General features: G+C 37.5%; 3 protein-coding genes across 4 annotated transcripts; 2 read left to right on the plus strand and 1 right to left on the minus strand.

The window, feature by feature from the left end:
* The first annotated feature begins 11,240 nt into the window (after positions 1-11,240).
* On the plus strand, positions 11,241-11,690 carry LOC147522869 (uncharacterized). The gene has a single exon (XM_086568770.1). It carries the CDS (start codon positions 11,241-11,243, stop codon positions 11,688-11,690), a length of 450 nt encoding a protein of 149 aa, XP_086424896.1.
* Positions 11,691-16,913: 5,223 nt separating this feature from the next.
* Positions 16,914-21,150, plus strand: LOC147522870 (protein NUCLEAR FUSION DEFECTIVE 4-like). 2 transcript variants are annotated; one of them, XR_015215093.1, is made up of 3 exons: positions 16,914-17,502; positions 18,486-20,113; positions 20,858-21,150. XR_015215093.1 is itself a non-coding variant. In XM_086595754.1 (2 exons), exons 1-2 carry the CDS (start codon positions 16,993-16,995, stop codon positions 19,671-19,673), a joined length of 1,698 nt encoding a protein of 565 aa, XP_086451880.1. In that variant the 5' UTR covers positions 16,914-16,992; the 3' UTR covers positions 19,674-20,306. The 2 variants fall into 2 exon arrangements, 1 of the variants encoding a protein (XP_086451880.1); XM_086595754.1 differs by lacking the exon at positions 20,858-21,150 and having other exon boundaries at positions 18,486-20,306.
* Positions 21,151-21,799: 649 nt separating this feature from the next.
* LOC147522871 (glutathione S-transferase U17-like) lies at positions 21,800-22,880 on the minus strand. Its single transcript, XM_086595762.1, has 2 exons — positions 22,387-22,880; positions 21,800-22,299 (listed from the first exon to the last, which is right to left on the minus strand). Exons 1-2 carry the CDS (start codon positions 22,702-22,704, stop codon positions 21,928-21,930), a joined length of 690 nt encoding a protein of 229 aa, XP_086451888.1. The 5' UTR covers positions 22,705-22,880; the 3' UTR covers positions 21,800-21,927.
* Positions 22,881-27,173: the final 4,293 nt, after the last annotated feature.

Below are 27,173 nucleotides of genomic sequence, written 5' to 3' on the forward strand. Positions count from 1 at the left end.
ATGTCAAAATCATCCCTTTGATTCTGCAAAACCCAAAGTAGGTGGAGTTGAGGCTTTGTCACTTCAGATTGGTGTGATGTCCCTACCACATTGTGTCCCAACTAGTGGAGCACAACTCGTTGATTCTGTTTCAAAGAGCGTTGAAAAACAACGTGATGCCTATTTCCAACTTCGCCACGAGATACGGTGGCATGTAATAAAGTTTTGACAGAATCAAATGATGAGTCTGAAAGATGGAACTCCTGTGTGTTCATTGGAATTTGCAGTATGTTGTAGATAATTTCCTTAGTCAATTCAAATTGTTGTTTATAGGCGTTGAAATAGAGTTTTCCATTTTCAGTTCTGCTAAATTCGTAGAACATCAAAACCAACTCTCTGGAATAATCAGCTGCTGAATGATATAGAAGAGGCATCTATCCTCGACGTACAATTTCTGTGTCAAAAGGAGAAAGTCGGCCATCAACAAAAAAATTTAGGTAGTCTTTTTCGGGCACTATCTTTCTTGGTTGCTCCATTTGAAAATGTAAGTGATGGAAGGATAGTGTAGAAACCGTGAAATGAAAATGGCTGAAACGAAGAGATTTATAGCCAATATAGGATCTGGTACAAATTAAAATGCCAAGTGCAGCTAGATCTAGACTTAATATGTGAAAACACAAGTGAAACATGTGGTGTTGGTACACCTAATTATGTACAACAACTATGGGTATCCATAGTATGTCTTTTCATGTCAGATGTCCAAAAACAATTAATGAAGTATTAAAATGATAGAAAATACGGAGGAAAGTTTCAAAGGGCAGTTAGACCTACACGTAATTTCAAAATTGATGATCACACCTCAATAATGGAAGCTGGATAGGATTGTCGAGCTGTGTGCGCAACAATTGTTTAGGTGTTCCGTATAGCGTGCGCGATCTTTTATTAATATAATGAGTTTAGATTGAATTATCTTCGTGATATGTTGATTTTTCTTCGTTGTTATGGATTTGATAAATTTTTTATGTTTATGATCAGGTGAAAATACAATTAATACACATATTTATTAAATAGGAGACTTCTCCATTTAATACGTAACTCATACAAATGGTTGAGAATTATTTAACACACCATAGTAATATACAAAGGGAAAGAGATATGTAGGTTACATAGATCTAGATATGCTGAAGGATGTCATGCATGATTAACAGTATCACCACGATAAATATTGTTATCAAGACCACTATAAATGCCCCATCACGTTGCTCCTTTCCAATCGCTCGATCGGATCCATTGTGTTGAATGAAAAGATAATATGTGAAGATTAAACTTTGGAGAGTGAGAGAATGGGGTGAGTGAAGGGTGATGAGAAGTGTCGGAATTTATAAGCGAAAATTTGACCGTTTGTGGATATCTGACCGTTGGTGGATATCTAACCGTTTGTGGATATCTGGCCGTTGGTGGATATATGACCGTTTGAGCCTAGTAATGATTCCGATGGAGATAATATTTGAAATAGTCTGTTGGGCCTAAAGAGTAGGTCCAATGCATAAAGGAAGAACTAATATATTTATATAATAAATACAATAATTTCTTATCGTAAATAATTTCTCATTAAATCGGTTTGGAAATACAAAATTATGAGAAATTAATTAATATACCGTTTTACAGTACTTAGAAAAATCAAATGCAATACATAAATAGAAGAAATGACATAGCCATTTTCCAACTGGAATAAAGAAACTGCTACTGGGAATCTTCAGGGTTAGCTGAAGATGAACCAGGGTTCTGACGGCGATGAGTACTGCGAACTCCTGGTTGAGATAATTGTTCATGTATGGTTGCTAAAGACCGAACCACTTGTTCCTGAAACTGCTGCTGATTAGCTATCATCATGCGCTGGAAACGGCCTTGACGATTATGCAATTCCTGTTGAAACTTATCCTGGCGGACAAACATGTTGCGCATGCCCGAGTTCATGTGTCTCAAAGCTTCCATGGGAGTGTTGATTCGGCGCATGGTATTCTCATTAAAACAGTTGGGCGGTGAAGGAGGAGGAGGAGGCACATTATCACGCTCAATATCATCTCTCGCTATAGGTTCCCAGTGATCCATGACACAAGTCTCGAAAATCGCAAATTTTTTGAAAGACCTTGGTTGAATTAATGGACTAGCGGACTGGAACCCTAAATTAATCATAATCTGTGTAACAAGTACAGCAAGAGGAGCTGAACTGTTAGAAGCAGTCGTAAGGACATGGCCAAGGAAATGGACCATGCAGAAAGTTTCTTTCTTCTCCTGAAGGATCCACAGCAGATGCAAGAACGTCTTGTTGACGTCAGACATCTTCGATGTACCGATGACGTTGTAGGCCAGCCATTGCGTGACTACCAGTTGGTTCCGTTGGAGGGAATGTTGGTACACGCATCTCGAGCCATCATTGTATTCTTTCTCGAGAAGCGTGTCAAACATCAACTCCATTGTATTCAGATACTCCGATATCAGCAGTGTCGGACTATCGGAGTTAATCAGAATATCCATTATAATCGACAACAACTCCAACGTAATCCAAAACTCATTTCCCCGGAAACCACCATTGTTGTAAAATTTAAACACCAAATCTTCGGATTAATGAGCCGGCACTTTGTGTAAGAGATACTCCCACTCCCTATTCGCAATTTCCCTATCAAAAAAGGGGTGAAACATGCCGGAATCATAAAGATTTTTAAAATTTCTCTCAACTGTGATTCTCCGATTTCCAGCCATAGAGTGATCGAGATGAGTTTCTGAGGGTGTATATATATTGGTTGAATGGAGTGAGGGGATGGTGCTGTGTGAATTTTTTTTGAATCGGTGGCGAATTGCTCGTGTGCGCTGGTCAAAATCAAGCTATGGTTACCGCGTATGCGAGGATGTGTGAGGGGAAGCAAGATCCGGATTTTCGGGGGGAAGAAATGTGAGAGGCTGACGCGTGGGTCGTCTCGCGTGATGGGTTTTGTGATTGGACACATGATTTGGGTCGGGTTCTAATTTTTGGCCTAAGCCCAAATGAATTCCGGAAATTCCCCTTATGTCCCGAAATGTCCAAAAATTTCAAACTCGGAATTTCGATTCGTTTCAACTCCAAATTAAACGAATGAGATGCCAAAATGATCAACATTAGAAATGCCATCCAATGGAATATGAAGAAGGCACCTTCAACCTTTTTTTTTAATATATATGTACAAATGTACAAGTGAAGATGAACGTGGCAATGTACAAGAGAAGATTAATGTGTCAATATACAAAAGAACGTGTCAACAACACCGAACTATAAGAAGAAAACCATTACAATAAAATCAAGCAACTATCATGTCGGCTCTGGGGCGAACCCAATCCAGCCAGACTGTGGCTTAACCTTTATGTTTTGGGGGCCTAAGGCTCAGGATGGTACCATCCCTGACCAATGTGTAATGGTCTAATAATAATATTACCCTTAGTACATATGGTATAGCCTCAAACTGCCCCGAACTGCCATCAAATAGAAAAATGTTCGGGGTTGGTCTGGTGAAATCCATTACCCGTGCGAACGAGGGACCATCTGATATTACACGTCACGACTCTCTTTGTGCATAATGCTTAGTGCAAAGGTGAAAATAAAAGACACGAGTATATACATGTTGAGTCTTTTAACGTCAGATCCTCGAGATGAATATGAGTCTTTTAACGTCAGATCCTCAAGACGAATATAAGTCTTTTAACGTCAGATCCTCTAGACGAATCCCAACTTGTGGGAGCAACGGGGCGACGACAAAGTTTATCTTGTTGAGCTGGTGTCAGACAAAAATATACCTTATACCGGCTCATATCAGAGAATAGTTCAAGACCTGGATAGAAAGGTGTTTGATAATTCATACACCACCCCATCCTTCACGCACGTTGCTTTCTTGCAAAAGTACTACGACCATTACCTATTCGAGATAGGTGAGTGATAACCCTTAAAAACACAATTAGATTACTCTAACCTTATTCTTACGGTATCAATCATTTTTCCTTACTCTCTCAAATAATAATGAAGCAATATAGATAAGAGTACGGAATCGTTCCACTTTTAACTCTCAAGACTTAAACAAATTCAATTGAACAAACACAAAGAACAATGGTGAGAGTAATGATATGTGAAATTTCTATTCTAAATAACAACTATTTTAACAAGCAATCATCCTCACATGGCTTCCTTAATCTCCTCTAATGGAGGTTTTAGCCTAATATCATTATACTATCATTCCCAACATAAGAACAATAATAACAAGTCATAATTTAATAACTAATTTTAACTTTATAAATCTAATTTTAACAATAGTCTAAGAATCAAAATGAAGACAACCTAATTTATGAATTTAAAACAATTAAAACTAAATAAGAATTTAATCAATAACTAAATTGAAATGAAGAACTAATTCTTTATTATAAAACTAAATTTGATTCTAAATAATAATCTACTTTGTTCTAACACTAATTAATTGAAGGTAAAAACTAGATCTAAAACAAGTTATTTTCTCTCATTAATGGAGTCTAACCTCCTTTTCTAATCTAGATCTAGGTATCCTTAAGAGTTAAGTCTTCTACATACAAATGGAAGAGACTAGATCCACTTTTTCGTGCATGGGCTGAGAAGCCATGTTTTGGGCCAGAAAATCGAGCCCAAAACCCAATTTCTTTAGTCCACAGAGGCCTTTTCAGTTAGATTTGGCTTCTATGGACTTTTTACCCACTTTTGCTCCTCTGATTGGGTGAAAGCTTGAACCATTGGAAAGATCTTTCCGAGCTGGTCGTTTTGACATAAGATAGCCCCAATTCCGAGGTCTAAGTCCAAAGATACGACCTTCGAAAGTTCTGCTGACTTTTGTGCGTTGTTTCTGCCTGCGTTGACTTCGACTTTTCAGCTTTGACCGGGCTTTAAAAAGGCTTTTTCTCCTTTAATCTTGGCCTTTAATTACAGAACTTTTTAGCAATCAACCCTTGCTCCTTTATCTCACAAAAGGGGCGCATTTCTGCACATATTCGACTTTGAAGCCTAAAATACACAAAAACACAATAACATTACTAACTCTTACCTATTAATCACATAATTGGTCTCAAAGCAATATTGTTAAAGGGGTTAAAACTACATTTTTGGGCTCTTATCAGTGAAATTTATACCAAATGATGAGCTGGAGTTCACGAGGAAGAGAATAGAAAAGGGAAGAAAAGGAAGGCTGGGAAATTTTTGGTACCCATTGTTTACCAGAAGGCACGTTTGCTCGATTATCAGAAGACATTTATACTCAGTTCTGAAATAGAGTTTTTGTGGACTAAGGTTCCGACACTTGCAACCACACACTCTAGGATATTTAAGAGAAGAAAATAGAAGAGGGCCCGACTACCATAATGGTGTACTTTCCCTGTTTTAAACACCTGGAAAGAAGTACACCAACGAATCTTTAGTCTTTGTAGACTGGATCGTTGAGAAGAGTCTTTTCGATATCTGGAGAGCGCAACTCATGATAATGTTTAAGGCGTTGGCCATTTACTTTAAATTCGCTGTCATCGTTTAAATTTTTCAAAGAGATAGCCCCATAAGGGGTGACGACAAAGACAGTGAAAAGACCAGACCATCGAGTTTTTAATTTTCCTGGAAAAATGTATAATCTCGAGTTGTACAACAAAACTTTCTGACCAATTTTGAAATCTTTTCTTAATATGTGCTTATCATGCACTCTTTTCATGTTGGCTGTATAGGATTTCGAGAGATCATAAGCATCACTCTGAATCTCCTCAAGCTCATTTAACTGCAATTTCCGCTTCTCGCCTGCTGCATTGGTATTATAATTGAGGCTTTTGATGGCCCATAGAGCACGATGCTCAAGTTCAACTGGAAGATGACAAGGTTTACCAAAAATGAGGAGGTAAGGGGACATGCCTATAGGTGTCTTAAAAGTTGTTCTATATGCCAAAAAAGCATCAGATAATCTTAGAGACCAGTCTTTTCTAGATAGATTAACTGTCTTTTCTAAAATTGATTTAATCTCTCTATTAGAGACTTCTACTTGGCTACTGGTGTGAGGATGATACGGAGTTGCCACTTTGTAAGTGACTCCATATTTCTTTACTAATGATTCAAAAAATTTATTACATAAATGTTTTCCCCCATCACTAATTATAGCTTTGGGAACACCAAATCGAGAGAAAATATTTTCCTTTACGAACAAAATGACCGTTTTATAATCATTAGCACGACATGCCAATGTCTCGATCCATTTTGATACGTAGTCAACAGCTACCAGTATGTATAGGAAGCCATAACTATTTGGAAAGGGACCCATAAAGTCGATGCCCCATACATCAAAAATTTCTACAATTAAAATTAGATTTAAGGGCATCATATTGCGTTGAGTAATGCATCCTAGCTGCTGGCAGCGGTTGCATGCTTTGCAATGCTCATGTGCATCTTTAAACAACGTTGACCAATAAAATCCACATTGTAGGACCTTGGCCGCAGTTTTCTTACCACTGAAATGACCACCACAAGATTGTTCATGGCAAAAGAATAACACGTCATTATATTCCCAGTCGGGAATGCAACGGCATATCAGTTGGTCGGAACAATACTTGGAGAGGTAGGGATCACCCCAGAAATAAAATTTCACAGTGGATAAGAACTTTTTCCGGTCCGATCGAGTCCAAGATAAAGGGACCTCCTCAGTAACTAGGTAGTTTATTATATCCGCATACCTAGGAGATAAAAACATAGTACAAGTGTTCATCTAGAAATGAATCGTAGATTCGTTCGGCATCATTATCGACATCATTGACAATTCGTGATAAATGGTCTGCTACCACGTTCTTGCAACCTTTTTTATCTCTAATTTCTAGAGTAAACTCTTGCAAAAGAAGGATCCAGCAGATCAACCTCTGTTTGGCATCTTTCTTTGTTAATAGATAACGCAGCGCCGCATGGTCAGTGTAGACTATTGTGGAAGAACCAACCAGGTAAGGACGAAACTTATCCAGGGTATATACAACTGTGAGAAATTCTTTTTCAGTGGTGGTATAGTTACGTTGAGCATCATTAAGAGTTTTACTAGCATAGTAAATGACAATTGACTTGTTCTCTCGGCGTTACCCTAGGACAGCTCCAATAGTGTAATCACTTGCGTCACACATTAATTCAAAAGGTTTAGACCAGTCAGGTGATTGAATTATCGGAGTTGTAGTCATGGCGGACTTTAAGGTCTCAAAAGCTTGTTTGCAATCGAAAGTGAAGCCAAATATGACATCTTTAAGTAGGAGATTTGTTAAAGGTCGAGCAACCTTTGAGAAATCTTGAATAAATCTCCTATAGATGCCAGACTGGAAAGGTTTATCATTTCACACAACTGTAATGCCAGACTTCTTGGGAACAACGTGTACGGGACTTACCCAAACACTATCTGAGATGGGGTAAATAATACATGCATCAAGTAACCTTAAAATTTCTTCCCGTACCACATCCTTCATGGTTGGATTTAGACAACGTTGCGGTTCACGTGATGTCTTGGCATTTTCTTTAAGATGTATGCAATGGGTGCACACATTAGGGTCAATGTCTTTAATGTCATCGAGAGACCATCCAATAGCAGAACGGTGTTCTTGAATGACCTTAATTAAACGTGATTCCTGATCGGCAGTCAATTATGATGATATGATAATTGGGTGACTACCATCTGAATCTAAATGTATGTATTTTAAGTCCGAATGAATAGGCTTTAAGTCAAGGGTAGGAGGAGTGGGTATTAAAGATTCTTGAGAAAAGTCATCTTCCAGAGAGAAAATAGATTGATGTTCGTCCATGTCGCTTGATAGGATGGTAGTAGGGTCAATTAGTGGTATTGACTCTAAAAACTCGTATACATCCTGTGAATAATTATCAACATCAAACTCAGAACCACCAAAAGAATGGAATTGGTGTACTTCATCTTCAGGAAAAGAGTTTATGAAATATTCTTGTACAAGGGTGTCAACCAGGTTAATCTCACCATCAATGTCATTCTCTGGAATTTGTTTCATCAACTTGAACACATTAGCCTCGACCGAAAGATTTCCGAAAGACATGGTCATGGACCCATCCCTACAGTTTATGAGCGCATTAGCAGTTGCGAGAAACGGATGCCCTAATATGATAGGAATGGAGTCACAGGCAACTTCTGTATCCAAAATGACAAAATCTATGGGATAAAAGAAATCTTGGACATTTACAAGGATATTTTCCACAATGCCTTTTGGATACTTAATAGATCGGTTGGCTAATTGTAGAGTCATCGTGGTAGGTTTAAGCTCGTGTAGACCTCGTTGTTTAAATAAGTAATAAGAAAATAAGTTCACACTAGCTCCTAGGTCTAGTAATGTTGTAGCTGTATATTTGTCACCTAATGTGCATGGAACTGTTGGTCTACCGGGGTCCTTGTATTTTACTATACCATTGTATTCAGTGATGGACGGAAATTGTTCAGTAAGGAAGGCCTGTTGAGGCACATTTGTTTTTCTTTTTGTGGTGCACATGTCTTTTAAAAATTTTGCATGTTTTGGTAATTGCTTTAGGGCATCAAGAAAGGGTAAGTTTATTGTCAAATTCTTAAAGGTTTCTCTAATTTCATCAAAGTTTTCATCAGGTTTATTATTTGCCAATCGGGCAGGAAATGGTGCCTTAAGGCGGAATTTGGCATTAGGGTCCACTTTCTCGTTTCCTAATTTTTTAGATGGTAATGTTGTTGAACTTGGTGTTTCCATCGTAAGTTCATTCTCTAAAACAGATTCATTGGAACCTCCGGTATCTTTTGTTTGATCATCTAGCATACGGATTTGATTGCCAACGGTTTTTCCAGATCGAAGAGTAGTGATTGCATTCACCTCACCTTAAGTTGGAGCATTTGTACTAGGTGTATTGGTGAGTTCAAAGGCAGTATTCGCTGGCTTAGGGTTTGGAACTGCTTGGCCAGGAAACACGCCTTTCTGGCTCTTTTCTTGCGCTAATTATTGAAGTGATTGTTAGATAGACGTTAGAATTTGTGATTGTTGGTTCATGTAAGCGAAGAAAGTTTCGCTTGTCCTACCAGTAGCGAGAGGCATAGGTTGTGCAACAGGGACTAGTTCACGATTATTGCTGAGAAGTTGTTGATTATAGCCAAAATTTGGATTGGCTGGAACAAGGCTGCGGTTGTTTTGATAGTTAGCATTTGAATTACTTTGAAATTGATTTTGACTTTGTTGGTATTGATGATTATTTCCTTGGTGGTATGGAATAAAATTGTTGATTGGTCGAACAGGTGGATTGGCAAAACCTGGAGGAGCCATTTGTTGGTTATTCGGGCGCCAAGCGAAATTTGGATGTTGTCTCCATGGTGCATTAGGAATGTTGAATGCATATGCCTCCTCTGGTATTTGGGTAGGGGGAGCATGTAACAAGGGACAATAAGCACCAAGATGGTCTGGACTGAGACATAGAACACATGGGGAAGTGTTAACGTTCATATCCTATTGTGGAAGTTGATCGTTTACTTGAATTGCAAGAGCATCTACTTTTTTAGTGAGGGATTCTATCAGTTTTTTCAATTCGGGATTGGGTTTTACCTCAAAAATAGACGTAGCTTTTGTAACAGTAGCCTTAGATGACCTAGAATAATCAGTGTTACCCCAATGTGTACCTTTTTTGCCTTATTTTTCAAGAAAAGTATATGCTTCAGTAGCTCCTTTATCCATGAAGCAACCGCCGTTCATTATATCAAGAGTTTCTTTTTGATGATTAGAAAGTCCATTAAAGAATGAACGAACAAGGACAGCTTTGTTTAGTCGGTGATGAGGACATTCTAAAAGAAGATCAGTAAAGCGACTCCATGTTTCCATAAAGGATTCATGAGGATTTTGACGAAAGAATTGAATTTTCTGAAGCATTTCAGTAGTTTTCTTCTGAGTATAAAATTGAAGCATGAAAGCTTGAACAAGTTTATTCCATGTGTCTATGGATTGTGGTTGTTGTCCTGCTAGCCAAATTGACGCTTTATCTGCTAAAGTGAATGGAAACAGCCGCAGCAAGAGTTGTTCCTTAGAGACTGCTGGATGGTGAAATGTTGTGACCACTTGTTGAAGCCTACGAAGGTGATTGTACGGTTTTTCATGATACAAACCATGATACACAGGTAACAAACTAAAAACGCGCGTTTGGTAGAATTGGAAAATCATCGACAATATCCTCGAGTTTGATGCAGGAAGGTCCTTCCTGTATTGCTGTATAGAAGTTTGAAAGGGGCTTCTTAGCTGGAAAATCAGCCATAATGAATGACGGGAATGGTGACAAGGAATCTTGCTGATTTGGATTAATAGATGAAGAACTTTGTGGTGGTAAGAACTTATGCAGATGCTTATCGTATTTTCTCCTACGATAAGTATGTTCAAATTCTTTAGTCGAACCAGACCGTAATCTCATGCAAGCATAAAATTAGATCTATTAGACAGAAGGAACTTATTATTATTTGAGCTTTATTATTATCTTTAAGCATTAGAGTTTAACAACATAGGCCTAAGCTGCTGCTAACGTAGTAATATAGCTAGGAATACGTGTATATAAACCAACAGCCAGATTACAAGAAAGATATATGAGGGAGGATTTCCGTGCAAACATGATTCTAATTAAGTAACCTCAATCTTTCAAGTTTCCTAGACACCGTTGGAATATGATTAAGATTTATGGAATTAAAATTTATGCAAGGTCTTAATTGATTAAATTTTTTATTTTTTTTTCCTTTTTTAAAAAAAATATTTATGCAAGGGTTAAAGTAAAATCATGCCATCATGGAAATACAACTCTTACGTATATAATTGAAGTCTAAACATGCAATTATAACTGACCCATACATTATCAGATACAGTAGCATGTGAGGATACTCTACTCATACGTATAGTAATACTTATAGGCAATGTTGAATCATTAATAAATACTTCGATACGTACAAGCAAATACACATTAGTAATACGTATATGTAGGCTAATTTGTAAATATATATTACGTAGACGTATATCTACAGTAACAGGTAAATTGGAATTACTCATACGTATTTAGATACAGTAGCATGTGAAAATATTATACGTACGCGTATATATACTACTAAACAAATACGTAAACTAGACATGCAACGTATTATACATAAATTAAAATACGACTATTGTATTGCAAAATAATTTGATTTCGTCAATACTCATTGAGATTGCGAATGTCGTATAGAGAGCAGCTTTACCCTAGTCATGGCGGGGCTGGTATGGTATGCCGGAATAAGGAGCTAGCTGTGGTTGGGGTTCTGGTAGTGGGACTGGGTCGGGTTGACAGCTATCATACCGAATGCACAGCCATAGTCATGGCAGCCGAGAAAGCGGTGGAGATGGATTGGGGTTGCATATGGATTGAAGCCAACTCAGAAGCTGCTGTAAAAGCATTCAATAGCGAAGCAATCCCATGGAGGTTTCGAGCGAGATGGAAGCGAGCAATTGCCCGTTTACAACACTGGAAGCTTTCACATGTCTGGAGAGAATGCAACTTTAGCGCGGATGCAGCAGCAAGGAAGGGATCCACTTTATTGAAGGATACTTCAGTATGGTACTCTAGTAGACCAGACTTTGTCTCTAAGATAGAATGTCCCTTTAGGACATATTATCGTTTTGGTTGATACAGTATGTAACTTGTATTGTCTTCGACAATTCCTTCTTTAATAAATCTCCTTACTTGCGTGCAAAAAAAAGTAGCTTTACCCTGCATGGTTTATAAACAACTTACCCAACTCGGATTTTAACCCTCGTTGGAATGTTCTCCGCTTTCATGACAAAATCGACTTATTAAACAAGACATTTTATTTATACATAGATAAATACTAAACATGCAACAACAGGCACCTATACGTATAGATAAATATATCCATGCAAAACAGTACCACATGTATGTATATATACATTAATATGCAATTCATAACCACTTAACCGCATATATATATTCACAGGGATATTGACATGATTCATGCATATTATTAACCTAATACGCAAGAGATAGTCCATTAATTACGACATAGTAACTATGTACATGTGAATCATGCAAAAATACTTTAAAAATTGGAACCTACAGCGTCCCGCAAATTAGCCAAGACTTCGTTTCAACCCATAGACATCCCGAACACCAAGAGGAATTTTTAGTAACTGTTTCAAGATCAGAAACTTAGGCCCTTCACTGGAATGAACTAGACCAGTAGATGTTGCTGATGAAAATCGAGCAGGTGAAAGTTACCACCACTCACGCGCACGAGGGATGATGGCGGACGCGAGTCCAGTATCACGCACGTGTAGTAATCTGGTACAGACGGCTCAAATTTTTACAGTAGTCTTACAGCAGTGTACAGATGATTTTCCAGGTCCTAACTTTTGGTTCCTGCAAGTGCCACAAAAAATCCGATATGGGGTCAGGTTAAAAACGTGGGAAAAGTTCGAAATATGAAAAAAATGTAGAAAAACAAAAAAATAAACTGAATGAAAGGATGAGAATGGGGGTTTTCCCCTTGGAGCAATTCTAGTTTGCAAGCACAAGTCCTTGGTTATTTAGAATGGCAGCGGCGCCATTTGATCTCTACACTTCTAGGGTCTAAAGATACGAATAACTCGATTCCGTTTGGTGTAGATTTCAAGTCCTTACTCACGTGATCGTGCATTTTGTTCGAGTAGGAATTCGAACCAACCTAAATATTATGACAGCCTACAACTTGTATTTGCTCTTAGGGAACTAGTGAGTAAGTTTTTTTTTTTCAAATAACAAATATGGTTGGTTATACTAAAACTACTTAGTTTTCTTCTAGATTTTTTTAGTTTACTTAACATGCACACTAATATAAAGTGAAAATCAATTATTAGAAAGGTGTGGAGAGTTAGTTCTCCTAATGTGAAGACAATCTCTATTGTTGACTCTAGATTGTTGCATCTTAATCTTCCTAAAACTCATAGACAAATCCTAACAAGATTATTTTGATCCCTAACAATATGACTCATCTCTAAGATCATATTGCTAGCATGTGGAACCAAAACAATGACTTATCACTAAGATCACCACCTTGATTCCTAACTAGACTCTACACCAACTACCATTTTGGGATAGGATGTAAGTCCAGTTGTTTTTCCTAAACAACTAACTAGAAAATCAATACAAAAGGATTCCTCACATGAGCATCACTAACCCTCCACAAAGGGAGGGTTTTAGCTCATGATCCTTGGGATTAAAATGAAAGTTACAAGAAAGATATGTAAAAGAGAGAGAGAAAGAAGAAAGGAATACAAAATGTAACAACTAATTACCTAAGGAAAATAGAAGTTTTTATTAAGAACTAGAAAGTGTTGTCCACCATTAAAATGTTACAAGCTTTTCTTACAACTCTTACTAAAAACTAAAAACTAAAGACAAGTCAAATAAAAATGAACAAAAGTCCTTTTGGAAGTAAATACTCCCTTTTACATAAGAGAGCTTTCTTTCTCTTCTCCCAAGTAAAACACTCCCCCCTCATTTACTTTTCTCTTATCCAAAACTAAAATCCCCTTTGACACCTTTCATTGTCTAGATAATCATCACCTAAATCCAACCAACTTCATTAATTTCATACAAAGTGTCAAATTTGCACCAACTATTTGTACCAATTATTTTGTCTTGCATGATGACTCATCAAATCTTGCGGGGCCGCATGGTGGGTCCATGTGATGTGTGTCTAGTGGTGGTTCGGTCGTTTGGCATTTTTTCAACTTCCTGCCAATGCATAGAGTTCGTCGCACTGATCGTTTGAGCAGCTCACTTGTCACATTCGGAGTCCTGGTTCAAGAGATATGAGCTTCGGCAGTTTGATGCTCCTGTGCACATAATCCCATTTCTGACTGGATTATGTACTGTTTGAGTCTTTGGGCTTTAGTCCAGATTTGTTGGGCTTCAAATGGGCTTGATTGGAAGGCTTATTTATACTCCCTATTCCGTGCTTAAATGCTGGCTTTATCATCATTTTTACATTAGTTGCTCCAACCTGCAAAAAAGCACGAAGATACGATTATTTCATGATTATTAAGCACAAAATTGACTGAAATGTTACGTCTCTACGGGGTTTTATAATACAGTTTTGGGTGCTTATCAAAGTCTTCTAGTAGCATGTCTTACACTTGTCATAGTATGTAGCAACATGTGTTGTACTTGTGAGAACAAGTAGATTATGTTAAGTGAGTTAGTGGTGATAGTGACAAGTCTTGAGGTAGAGTGGAGTGTGTGGTCCTAGTGGCATGGGAGGTAGAGTGGAGTGTTGTAGGATGTCCCTTACACATTCCACAAACAACGAGTAGGTTGTATGTTTGCAAGTCGGATATTAGTTGTTTGGTAAAATTGTTGAACATAGGAGAGCAATGGCAATGATTTTCCACTTATATGTTAGGATCACTATGTCAAGTGCCCATTTATTTGCATCTTTTAGAATGAGCGACCATTCCTACGATCTCACAGTTGAAGTTTGTCAACCAACCAATATTTTAAAGTATAATAACTTTTTTGTTCAAACATCTAGACTCATTGCAGGCGCAGCGCGTGCACATTCTTGCTGCTATTAATAAACCAAAGCTCTTGGTTACAAACCCTAAAACGGCATTTTATAGGCAACTAACCCTAATACAAGACCTTATGTAAAAGACTAAACAATCTGTGCGATAATCACAAGGCCCATAACTTACTGAACTGAAATAACACGACCTAAACCTAGACCTGATGTAAAATAAGACTACTCCTACACCCAATTCGTTGCGCATCCAGGTCTTCTTCATCCAATTCGTTGCATAACGTGTACTGCATCACCTTCAGTACTGTAATAACATCGACTACTTCTAAAAAATAACCCCATAACCACGTTAGCTTGATTCCAGTCTCACTCACACAATGCTGGATACATAAATTGATAGGGTTATATACTAAAAGCATTAATTTTGTATTAATTCTAATTCTTTATATTTTGAATGAAAATCATATGGGCAAATGTTATGCATATTATATATGTTATTAGTTATATGCATGTGTCTAATACTTTATGTTGTATATGATATGGTGTGTGGTGACACACAAAAGATCATATCATCAGTACCTTATAAAGTATAAGTAAACGTTCACAACCTAAATGGATTTGGACAAACCATTGGTACGGTTGTAGTATAATCTGGTATTAGTCTAATATTGACTACAGGATTACACTAGTACACTTTGTGTGTATTGAACATGACCAAGTGAGGTTGTTTCTCTTTATACTAACTATATAAGAGAACAAACACCTCTATTATTATAGATGCTTGTCCTCTTAATCCGGATATAATAATGGGCACTTACGTGCATTGTACATTGCTTTAAATCATCAATGAGTGAGATTCATTTGTGAATCAACAAACTCGATGGATTGGGTAATGACATTATATGTAAGGTGTGTTATTGATTATAGAAGGAATCTGTGACCCGCATGAAGTCGGGTTGATGATGTCCCCTTGAGGAGCTCATAAGGATTGTCATGTAAACCCTGCAAGTGGATTTAATCCGACGTGACAATAAGGTTGAGTGGTACTACTCAAGGACACAAGAAGTTGATTAATGTAGTTGTCAGTAACTTGACTTAATCAATGGGCATTCGATATCTTAAACACGGGGAGATCAACAAGCATATAATATGGAGCCCATAAACGTAACATGTAATTTGGGATTAGGGCGGTAGTGCAACAATGACCTTCAGTGAAATAAGCCATTTGTTGATGGACTTGGGCCGTGTGTTCTGGGCGAACATGGGAAGCCCAAGCCCGTCAGGAGGCCCAATCCTAATTTCTCCTCATGGTCCCTGTTGTAGCCTATAAATAGAAACCCTTCTCTCCTGGCCGAATTCACTATTCATTTGATTGAAAAAGAGAGACAAGGAAAGAGAGAAAGAAAGGGTTGGTAGATCGTTGCCCACACAACGTCCAATCTAAGGATAGGAATACAACAGAAGATCAAGAGGTTGCAGAATCGTAAAGCTTGGATTTTCAGAGTTATCTTAGCCGATCTAAAGGTACATTTCTAACCAAAATCGTAGACACCCTTATTCCGTTGTGCGTAGGTGTTCGCGATTCGTAAATCATTCGGTGCAACCATAACGGTTCCTACATAAACATCTTCTTACACATGAAGATTGAAGAGCAGCCACTTCCATCAACCAAAACCATCAACTTTTATCATCTGAATTAGAACTAAGTCATAAACACTTGGTGTGATGTCCTGTTAATCCCTTGGGATAATAATAGACATTTACACATAACATGTACTGCATCACCTTCGGTACCATAATAACATCGATAACTATAATTTAGAAAATGGCGAAAAATCTCCTGGGCTCTATAAATGTTATCCGTGTTGGTCTTAGGTTTTCTTCACTTCACAGTTCACATCCATTACTAAATTATCCGTGAGCGGAGCGAACATTTTGGGAGAAGGGTTGGTTTTTGTCTGTCTGTCCTCATCTCTTCCCTTCTGTTTTTCCTCTTCGTCTCTCTCACTCTCCCTTTTCCTCTCCCTCTCCAGACACTCTCCATCTCCACTCCTCCTTCTCCATCTCCACTCCTCCTTCTCCATCTCCACTCCTCCATCTTCCTCTCCCACTCCGCTCACCCCCACTGCTTAGCTGTATACTAGTATATGTAGTATAGAAGCCATTTGAATTAATTTTATATTTTTAAATACTTCAACACCAATACTTCATGCCGGGGCTTTTAATATATCGGTACCTTGTTAATTAATCTCATAATCTCGACTAATATCACGATAACCGCAACATTTCGTACCTTAAAAACTCTTTGAACGTTAATTAACTACCTAAGCTGTCCCCACTAGCATATGATTGCACCATACCAAATTTATATTCTTCTTTATATATAGTTATAGATCAACCAAAAAAAAAAAAAATGGTGAATCCAAAAACAACAATGGAAAGCAGCAAATGGATAGCGACAGTAGCAAGTATATGGATCCAGTGCACCAGTGGGTCATCCTACGCATTTGGTATCTACTCCCCACTCTTAAAATCATCACAAAACTACTCACAATCAACTCTTGATTCTATAGCAGTGTTTAAAGATATTGGAGCTAACGTTGGTTTATTTTCTGGTTTATTATACACCGTTGTTACAACACCGAGTCATAATAATAATAGTCGGGGGGCTTCTTGGTTAAGAAGAAGACTGGGTGGTGGTGGGCCATGGGTTGTGATATTAGTTGGAGTGATACAGTGCTTCACGGGTTATTTTATGATTTGGTTAACTGTTACTGGGCTACTGCCACGTCAACCTGTAGGAGTTGTGTGTTTATATATGCTTCTTGCTGCTCATGCTCAGACTTTTTTCAATACTGCTAGTGTTGTTACTGCTGTTCACAACTTTCCTGATTACAGTGGCACCATTGTTGGAATCATGAAGGTTAGTTTTGACTTTTTTTGGTTCAGTTTTGGTTTCATTATGCTGATTGAATTGTTAATTTTTGTGAGATTTAATTTGGGATTTTAAAGCTTAAAATATGGGTGGAAATGGATTTGTTGTTGTTTCAGTGAAATAAAGACTCGATTTTGTGGAAAAGCTTAAAATATGTTGATTAGAAGTAATTTGCCATTAAGCTTAGTAGACACTGTAGTTCAGCGTATATGAAGATTTGGGCAAAGTCTAAAGACACTTAATAGAACATCAATGGTTGTTGAGCTTATACCTGCAATATAGCTGATTGATGAAGAACAAAAGTGTTGGGGTCTAACTGCTAAAAGAAGTGTGATAGTATGTAGACAAGTAGAAAACACTAAACCATTAAGTCTACAACCAACATCATCATCCTAAGGAAACCATAGGAAGCGGGTGAATCAAATTTGGAAGAGATTGGAGTTCTCTATAAAAAAAAAATCTTTACAAGAGGAAAGTGACAGTCTGAGAGGAATAAGATTCGGTTTATCTCAAGCTAATGTGTTTTGAGACCCTTAGCTAAACCTATTAGGGTTTTTTTGGGCTAAACAAGAAATAAGAATTAGGGAAAAGGTACATGAATGGGTCCACTCTCAACTAATCCAGTATGTTAATGCAGCTCCATTTTTAAATGCCCAAGGAGGATTGATGCTATACCCTCACTGCGGCTTTAGAAAATAAAGGTAGAAGCCTCATATATGTGCATTGAGGCTATAGCCTCTGTGCGCTTTTCTCTCTGAGGCGAGCGTCAAGGCAGAAGTATATAGTGTTTTTGTTGTCTATAGTGTAACTAAACCTTTGGAATGTGAAATAAGAAAAGTTGCGTACTTAGAGTACTTTTCAAAGTCATATTCATTATGCATCTGCCTGTTGGTGTTCTAGCTTGCACCTATCTTGTTGAGTTTTTGGACCTTGTGAAATAAACATGTGCTATTTGTGTTTACATATTCTAGGGATTTCTTGGTCTTAGTGGAGCAATACTGATTCAAATCTATTCAGCAATATTCAAGGACAACCCAAGCTCTTTCCTTTTAATGCTAGCGCTATTGCCAAGCCTACTTCCCCTATTGCTCATGATTTTTGTAAGAGTGCATCATAAGAATGGAGGTGATGATAAGAAGCACCTGAATAGATTTTCAGTCATTGCTCTGATTATTGCTGCATATCTTATGGTCCTAATAATTGTTGAAAATGTAATGACTTTGGGTGTACTGGAACGCTCCTTCGCACTAGCAGTACTTTTCTTTCTTCTTATCTCAACCGTGGGTATTGCAACTAGAGCCCATTCTAGAGACTCCCAAATCTGTGCTCCCGTGTCCTCCCTTGAGGTGACCCAATTGTTGGATGACCCGGACCAACTGGAAGGTGAGAGAATTTATGTCAGTTATGATCCTACCACATGTCATGATGCTAATCAAGAGTTGCATACTCATGGCAAGAGAATATTGGCTCGAGGGGAGAATTTGAATCTTTTGCAGGCTATGCGCACGGCTGACTTTTGGTTCCTTTTCCTACCCATGGCATGTGGTATGGGATCAGGACTGGCCACAGTCAATAACATTAGTCAAATTGGAGGATCTCTTGGTTACACAAGCGTGGAAATAAGTACTTTGGTTTCTCTGTGGAGTATATGGAATTTCCTGGGCCGCTTTGGGGCTGGATACCTGTCTGATTACTTTTTGCACTCGAGAGGATGGGCAAGGCCATTGATCATGGCCATCACTCTAGCGACCATGAGCGTTGGTCATGCGGTTATTGCTTCTGGTCTGCCTGGGGCGCTGTATGCAGGTTCAATAGTTGTAGGTGTATGTTATGGCTCACAATGGTCATTAATGCCCACCATTACTTCGGAAATATTTGGAGTTCGACACATGGGAACAATATTTAACACAATCGCCATTGCAAGCCCTATTGGATCTTATATTTTGTCTGTGAGGGTAGTTGGGTATATATATGACAAAGAAGCTTTATCTGACAGTGGAAACATATGCAAAGGGGCCCACTGTTTCTTGTTATCTTTTCTAATTATGGCTTCTGTTACTCTTTTTGGGTCTCTTATTGCTTTGGGATTGTTCTTTCGGACACGAAGGTTCTATAAGCAAGTTATCTTTGAAAGAATACAAAAGTTTTCTAGGAAGTAAGGAAATGATACACTATTGTGGCTGAAGGGAACTGCTAGATTGATACTTCATTATGGCTCTTTGTCATGTTATGCTGAAGTCCTTGTCCACTATGGTTGGATAGAAGCTATGCTGTAGTTCTTGTTTATGGTCAATCAGTATTTGCCAGAGTGCTACTGTTCTTGGCTAAATGAACGGGGAAGCAAGTACTGTAGTTTCATCTGCATTTTTTGGAGACGTAGGGGCTGACTGCATCTGCTAATTTCCTGAACTTAAAACAAGGCCTTTGTTCTTGGCCATCAATCTAGCAGCAGTTGGCACTGAGCATCCAATAATCACTTCTGGGCTCGGGCCTGCTATGCTTTATGCCTCACCATGGTCATCCTTACAGATTTCAGATCACACATGGAAGTCATATTTAACTCCATTTGCATTGCAAGTGCTGTTTGATCTCTGTCAAGGTAAGTTGAATTCATGTATGACAAAGAAGCATTGTACTAGAATTACATGCACAGGTGCTTACTCCTATATAATATCCTTTCTTGTTATATCATATTTTAATCATTCTTGAGTTTCTTCTGCTTTTGGCATTGAGGACAGATGTTTTACAGTGAAGTTATGTATTTATATTACTACTAGTGTGGGTGAAACTAATATATTAGGGATCTGTGCGAATGAAAAGAAAACAGCTTGAATGTTTGCATTCTTCAATTGTTCCCCAATCCAGCATCTGCATGTTCACATACATTATTTGACCAAAGAAGTAACCATGTTTTTCTCCATGCGAGACTCATCTTACTGACTTACTGTCAGGCGTATTTATTAATAGGAGTGTAAATGTGGTAGTGAATGGCTGACTATTGACTTTATACAGTTGCGCGCGTTCAAAGTAATTTTTTGTTAGGAAGTTTAATTTCCCTTACTTTGTTATTGTTTAAGTGTTTTAGACGTATGGAGTGACGCTCTTTGACCAAAGTGAATCTTGTTCAGTCTTCTTGTAACCCATGTTTACTAGGGTACTTGTTGCTGCGGAAGTGCGATATGTTTGTTGATTTTCTTGTAATCATGCTTCATTTGTAAACATGTCTCGTTCATACTTCTTGATTTTCTTGTAATCATGTGGAAGTACCTTGCCATTCTTCATTTGTTTAATCTTTTTTTAATGTATACCTCTATATCATAACTTTATATTTTTGAGGTGACAGTGGTTCTTGTTGGAAGCAGAGGACTACCAGTTTAAAACTTCAAATACATTCAAGTATGAAGTATTCAACGACAATTCTCAAGGATCATAAGACAAAGGATTCCTTCTAAAGTTTTAATTCTTCGTGCTGCTGCCAAGTCTAGGTTTCCACTAGCTCAGGTATTTTATGGAAGTGTAGCACAGGGTGGAGAGTCATGATAAGCGTGTGGGTGTGGGGGACTTTCATTAAGTTGATTATATTACTTCCTTATCTTATGGTCTTACTAATAATGGAAAATCCAGATTTTGGGAGTACTGTTTTGCGCTACTAGTTTGCATTGCATCTAGAGCCCATTCAAGAATCAGGTCTTCTCTTAAGGAAACCTTAGTTGTTGGATGACCCACCATGTAGGCACGATCTTACCCGAGAACAATGACTATGCGCATTGCTGCCTTTCGATTCCTTTTGCTAGCCATGGATTTGGAGGATCTATTTCTCTACACCGAGTGAGGAAGTAATTAACTCTTTGGAGCAAATCAATACGAATTCCCTTTGTCGCTTTTGGGCTAGTTACTTGAGAGGATGAGCAAAGGCCAATTTTCATGGCTACCGATCGCTGTAGCAACAGTAAGAGCTGGCCACACAATAATCACACATGATTTTCTTAGAATGTTCGGGAATGATAAGAGCATCTCTAGGTGGAACAAGAAATAATTCCAACTCTAGAGCTGGCCACACAATAATCACACATGATTTTCTTAGAATGTTCGGGAATGATAACAAAGTATGAATGAAATAGCCAGCTAGAAAGATACTCGTAGTAGTGTCTTTTTCATATAATGCCGTGTTCCCTACGCTATATGTTGGATAGATTTCATGCTGTTGGTATCTGCCGAATTAATTTACAAACAAAAGCACACAGATGCCAACATTTATTTTTCAAACACATTGAACCGAAAAATATTTAGAAAAAAACCTTCACGTGTTTATTCCAAACAACAACATTTGAACTCAAGAAAATTACACTAATCACAACTGCTCACTCTTACACTCTCTACAAGTGCTCACTCTTACACTCTCTATGATTAAAATCACTGTGGAGCAGCACTCCACTTGGCAATCAGCGTTTTAGCGAACTCCAAGAGCTTATCAGTCTCAGGAATCAAATCCTTAACCGCAGGAACAGAACAAAACTTCTCAGACCATGCATAAAGATTGGGCGTCTTTGTTTCATCGAGTAACTCAACACCATTGAGCTTCTCGACCACCCTGACCCACGCTAAGTTGGCCCCAAGTGCTATATCAATATACCCAACTGTATCTCCACCAAAGAAGTCCTTTCCTTTGCTAATCTTCTCAAATGCCTCTTCTAGTAATTCAATTCCTGTGGACACTCCTTCTATAGCTGTTTTCTTCTCTTCCTCAGTCTTTGCTTTAAGAGTTGCCAATAATGAGCTGAACCACTGCAAAATACAAGCAACAATAAATGATTAGATGGAAGTACGCTTCTTTTGTAGTACAGATGGACCAACATTAGTATCATTACGTACCTTATCATCTATGTACGCACCCCAGAACCGAGCAACAGAACGATCATAAGGATCAGAAGGAAGGATAGAAGGACCAGAGGTGAAAGCCTCATCGATGTATTGAACAATAATGAGTGACTCACAAATGGGCTTATCATTATGAATCATGACTGGGATCTTCTTATAAACCGGGTTACTCTTGAGTAGAAGTTCGCTTTTCGTACCGAGCGGCTCCTCAAGGAACTCATAATCGATGTTTTTAAGATTTAGAGCTATGCGTGGGCGAATAACAAATGGACTTGCCCAGCCACCCAAAAGCTTTACATCACTTGCTGCCATGACACTTTAATTTACAAACAAATGAAGATATGGAAAATGGAGATATCTAGATTTTTGTACGAGATGGAATGATAGATAGTGTGTTGAGTGGTGGTATATATAGGTGAATTTTATGTCGGTTGAATGTGAATGGATTTGCTTGGCTGGCAATACTGACTTCCTAGTATTGGGTCCAGAAAGTCATAATTATTTTCACAAAGTTTGATCTCATTTAGTTATTGACCGTTTGTCGCATTCTTTTACTTGGACTCCTTTTACTTTGGTTACAGATACGTACGTATGTCGTGACGCTTTCGATCAATCAAAGTCATCATTCAAAGCCTTATGGCGCTCAATGAATGGGTTGGATAAATGAATTGGATGCAATTTGAATAAGTAAGTGAAAATGTGAAACAACTTGTTATGGTCCAGGCTACTAGGCTAGGGAACCATTTCACAGTTCGACTCAGATTTCTCAAAAGGAAATAGAAAGAAAGAAAGAGTCAAACCATTTCAATACGCAAACGTCCGCAATTACGCATGTTTGCAGAAGACTTTTAGAACGCTCTTCTATATTTCTAGTCCCTACTTTTTGAATATGTTAAGTTTAAGAAATTAGAGAGGAAGAAAATAAGCTTCGAATCAGATCACTAGTCTATCCCTTAAGAATTGAAAATGCATTTTTCTTAACCAATATTGTAACCCTAGATGCACTATCCAAAATGTAACATGATAATAAATTTCACAAAAATAATAGTCTCCGAGTCTAAACATTTATTTCAAATGTTGTTATTTCAAATGTTGTTATTTGGATTAGGATTAGGGTTTCTCCCTAGATGAGCCAATTAGGATTTTTCCCTTACTAGATGGGGAAATTAGGGTCTCCCCCCTAAGTACAAAAAAAAAAAAAAAAAAAAAAAAAATAAATAATAATAATAAATTGTGTATTTGGTGGGGAGACTGTCACACTCCAAATTTCCAGACAATATTTAAAACAATTATATTCAATTATCTGGAAACCCGGTGTGAAACAAAACTCAAAACTCTGTTATCAAACACGATATATACAAAACTGAAATCAAAAGAAAACTAAAAAGAACAATCCTTAAATCACATTATTAAACTATAAAGAAACTAACCAACTCTATTATATATGTCTCAAAACAAAACTGTACCCATTAGAAAATCTTAAACCAGAAAACTCTAAGAGCAACTCCAAATCACGTGTCCTTATCTACTGCACTCCACCATCTATATATATGTTCACAAGAACACACCCACGTTGCAAAACAAAGCAAACATGGGTCAGCAAATTGAATTTGTTGGTATGAGTAGACTAACAACAAAATATATATAATAATCTTTCAAATTAATAAATATCACATTACCAACCATTTCAACTTGGAAGACAATATAGTCCCCCAATATACAAATTTCAAGAATCTCATATAACAGTACTCATCATTCCCACTTTCCAAAATAACTCACAACATAAATACCACTTACATTCCATTTATTAAATGTACATATGATAACCTAATTAAATATGAGTTTGGTATATCTTACCTTTAAGCCAATACGTCGTCTTAGGGTAGGATATTTACGTCCCTACAGAAAAGATTAATAGATCCTACCTTCCTGCAAAACAGAGTTAGACATTACAATAAAATAATTTATCTCAGCCAATCAAATTTCCATTCATAACCAAACCTCATTTAAGACATTTAAATCTAATTGATATAACCTGGTTCGTCCCGCATATTCGGGGAATACCACTTATCATAATACCTATATCAAGGGTAGTCATTCATATGACATCATTACATCATAAAGTTCGGCGTGCATAACCATAGATCTCAGACTATCACAAGTCATTAATATTTTCGTAATAACATATCAAGTTATAGTCATTTCAAATATCACATAGAAATCACAATCATTTACTAATATTATTCACAGTCACACTTCACATCCATAACATCACACAATTCATATACTTTTACTTAAAAACCACCTGTCTACTTATGAGAACGGGGAAATATCACACCCACAGAGTATATTCATCCCTTGTGAGTATCAACTCATACAAACCACATATATATTTCTCATAAGAAATCATATACATCATATGCAATAACTCCATCACACATAAAATCAATATTTTTACTTTGCTTATTAATTATCTTGTTGACTCATTTATTCAAAGACACAGCCCAACCTTTAGTTCCTACTCCACGATTTGCACTACACATATTTGCCAAATCACACATATCTCTGTACCTCACTCACACCGAAAATACCACTACAAGACATATGTCCCAAGCGGGATATCGCCTCAGAAACATACTTTCATTGTAAACTCAGAATCTTGTGAGTCACAACCATCTCCGGGGCTTTCCATACACATAATCACAAAGCCTCCTTTGGGCATAACAAAATATCGTGTCATTCATGGCACATTCAATGAATAACCTTGGGTCATTCCCGCCACATTCAAGGAATACCCATCATAATACTAACAGGTCATTCATGGCACATTCAATGAATACCTTAGGTCATTCCCGCCACATTCAAGGAATACCTATCATAACACTAACAGGTAATTCATGGCACATTCAATGAATACCTTGGGTCATTCCCGCCACATTCAAGGAATACCCACCTACATTCCCGTACATTCAAGGAATACAGCCCACCCGCAAGGCGAATGCCTTAGTTCCTCTCTAAGGCGGCTTTTCACATGACATCATTAGTCATAAACATTTCTTTTCAGTTATTTTCATCACAGAGGCATGAAGAGATCTAAAGATGTGGGCGATACATTAAATTTTCACCGGACATTTTTATAGTGGATTTTAACACTCAAAAGTTATCATTTATTATAATATTTTCATTATATTATAAAATAAACATCGTCTCAAGCAATAGAATCATTAATAAAGATTCTAAACACAATAGCCAATCAACTCACCTCATTATCCATTATATAAATCATAAATATCAAAAGGTTCAATCAGGAATAACGCATTAGTTAAATGTCTCGTGAATACATTTTAAACTACCACAATCACGTACACAATTAAGTACTAACATTGTACACATATAGTTAATTATCACAATAGCTAATAACTAATAACTAATATATAATATAGTGTAGTGTGGTGTAGTGACTGCACTTTTGCTCAAAGCTGCCTACGTATCCAAATCTTTTAAGATTGGAATCAAACCTTCGTAGTTCTTATCAGCCACATAGTCAAAATCAAAATCCATCAATGCTAATATATATAATTGCATAAAACTACGTCAAATCTTTATTAGATAATTACAAACATGTTTATACAAGTTTCGACAACATCCTATTATTGGATTTGTCCACAAAATTCAATATGTCAAAAGTATGAAAAGTCAACATTCAAAAAGTCAATGGTCAACAGTCAAAGTCGACAATCAACATATCATTTTCATGGTCAACAGACCCATGGTCAGCCATGGTTCATAGTTAAGGTCATGGCAACATTATTGAATTGTATTTCTTATATTCTTTCCACGTAAAGAGAAGTATCTTGTTCGTATTTCATTATTCACTCGTTATTAATTTTTATGATGTCTAAGTGTCATAACGTTGTATATCATAAAAACTGAAATATCACATAGTAGTTAATACACGTACACACGTATATATAGAAAGGTCTTAGCCTAAAGTCAAGCATGCTAATAGCCCTAGACCTATCTTAATAGATTAAATCATCATCCAAGTTAAAAGTCAACTCTGGTCAATTAGTCAAAGTCAAGTCTGATCAACAGTCAAAGTCAACTCTGGTCAACAATCAAAGTCGACCAGTCCTAAAGACTAAGGCCCAAAACCCTTGGCCTTTCCCAAGCCCAATCTACACTTAAGCCCATGAGTGAATATTAAAAAAAAATACTCAAGCCCACTTGCCTGTTTCGACCCAAGCCCAAGCAAAACTCATTGTTCACCTTCTTCTTCCTCACATCACCTCTCCTCCACCTCCAGCCACCACCGGCCATCCAACAAGACTAGTTGGTTCGACCCAAACCACAATAGGAATGGTTCGGCCCAATCTCAAACCCAACCAAGGGTCGTCTCCCTCACCAGCGCCATCAGCTCTCTCCACCGATCAGCCACCACCAATTTCCATCCACCCACACTTCCAACCTAACCGAAAATAACCTAAATCAAAACCCCTACTACTTTAATTAATACAAAAACCCAAATCATTGATTCGCCAATTCCTCCATCAAAACTGGATCGATATTTCGACCTCCATTAACGCCGGTTCCAAAGCTTTAACCTCACACTCTCCAGCACCCAATCAATCATCAATAATCAACATCAAACCAACAGTATAACATCACAACAAAATTCAAACAAAACAATTCATTCAAACAAAACAAAACAGTGCGATTTGGTTATTTTGGCAAAAATGCGAAAGCGTGTAGCCAATACATAAATCAACCAATTTATTTAC

The sequence above is a fragment of the Coptis chinensis genome, chromosome 1 (genome assembly GCF_015680905.1).
Source record: "Coptis chinensis isolate HL-2020 chromosome 1, ASM1568090v1, whole genome shotgun sequence".
Taxonomy (NCBI): domain Eukaryota; kingdom Viridiplantae; phylum Streptophyta; class Magnoliopsida; order Ranunculales; family Ranunculaceae; genus Coptis; species Coptis chinensis.

Coding starts and splice junctions, on each gene's coding strand:
- LOC147522869 (XM_086568770.1), top strand. CDS start 11,241: ATGTCGTATAGAGAGCAGCTTTACCCTAGTCATGGCGGGGCTGGTATG.
- LOC147522870 (XM_086595754.1), top strand. CDS start 16,993: ATGGTGAATCCAAAAACAACAATGGAAAGCAGCAAATGGATAGCGACA. Junction 17,503..18,485: donor CCATTGTTGGAATCATGAAG/GTTAGTTTTGAC, acceptor TACATATTCTAG/GGATTTCTTGGTCTTAGTGG.
- LOC147522871 (XM_086595762.1), bottom strand. CDS start 22,704: ATGGCAGCAAGTGATGTAAAGCTTTTGGGTGGCTGGGCAAGTCCATTT. Junction 22,300..22,386: donor GTGCGTACATAGATGATAAG/GTACGTAATGAT, acceptor TGTATTTTGCAG/TGGTTCAGCTCATTATTGGC.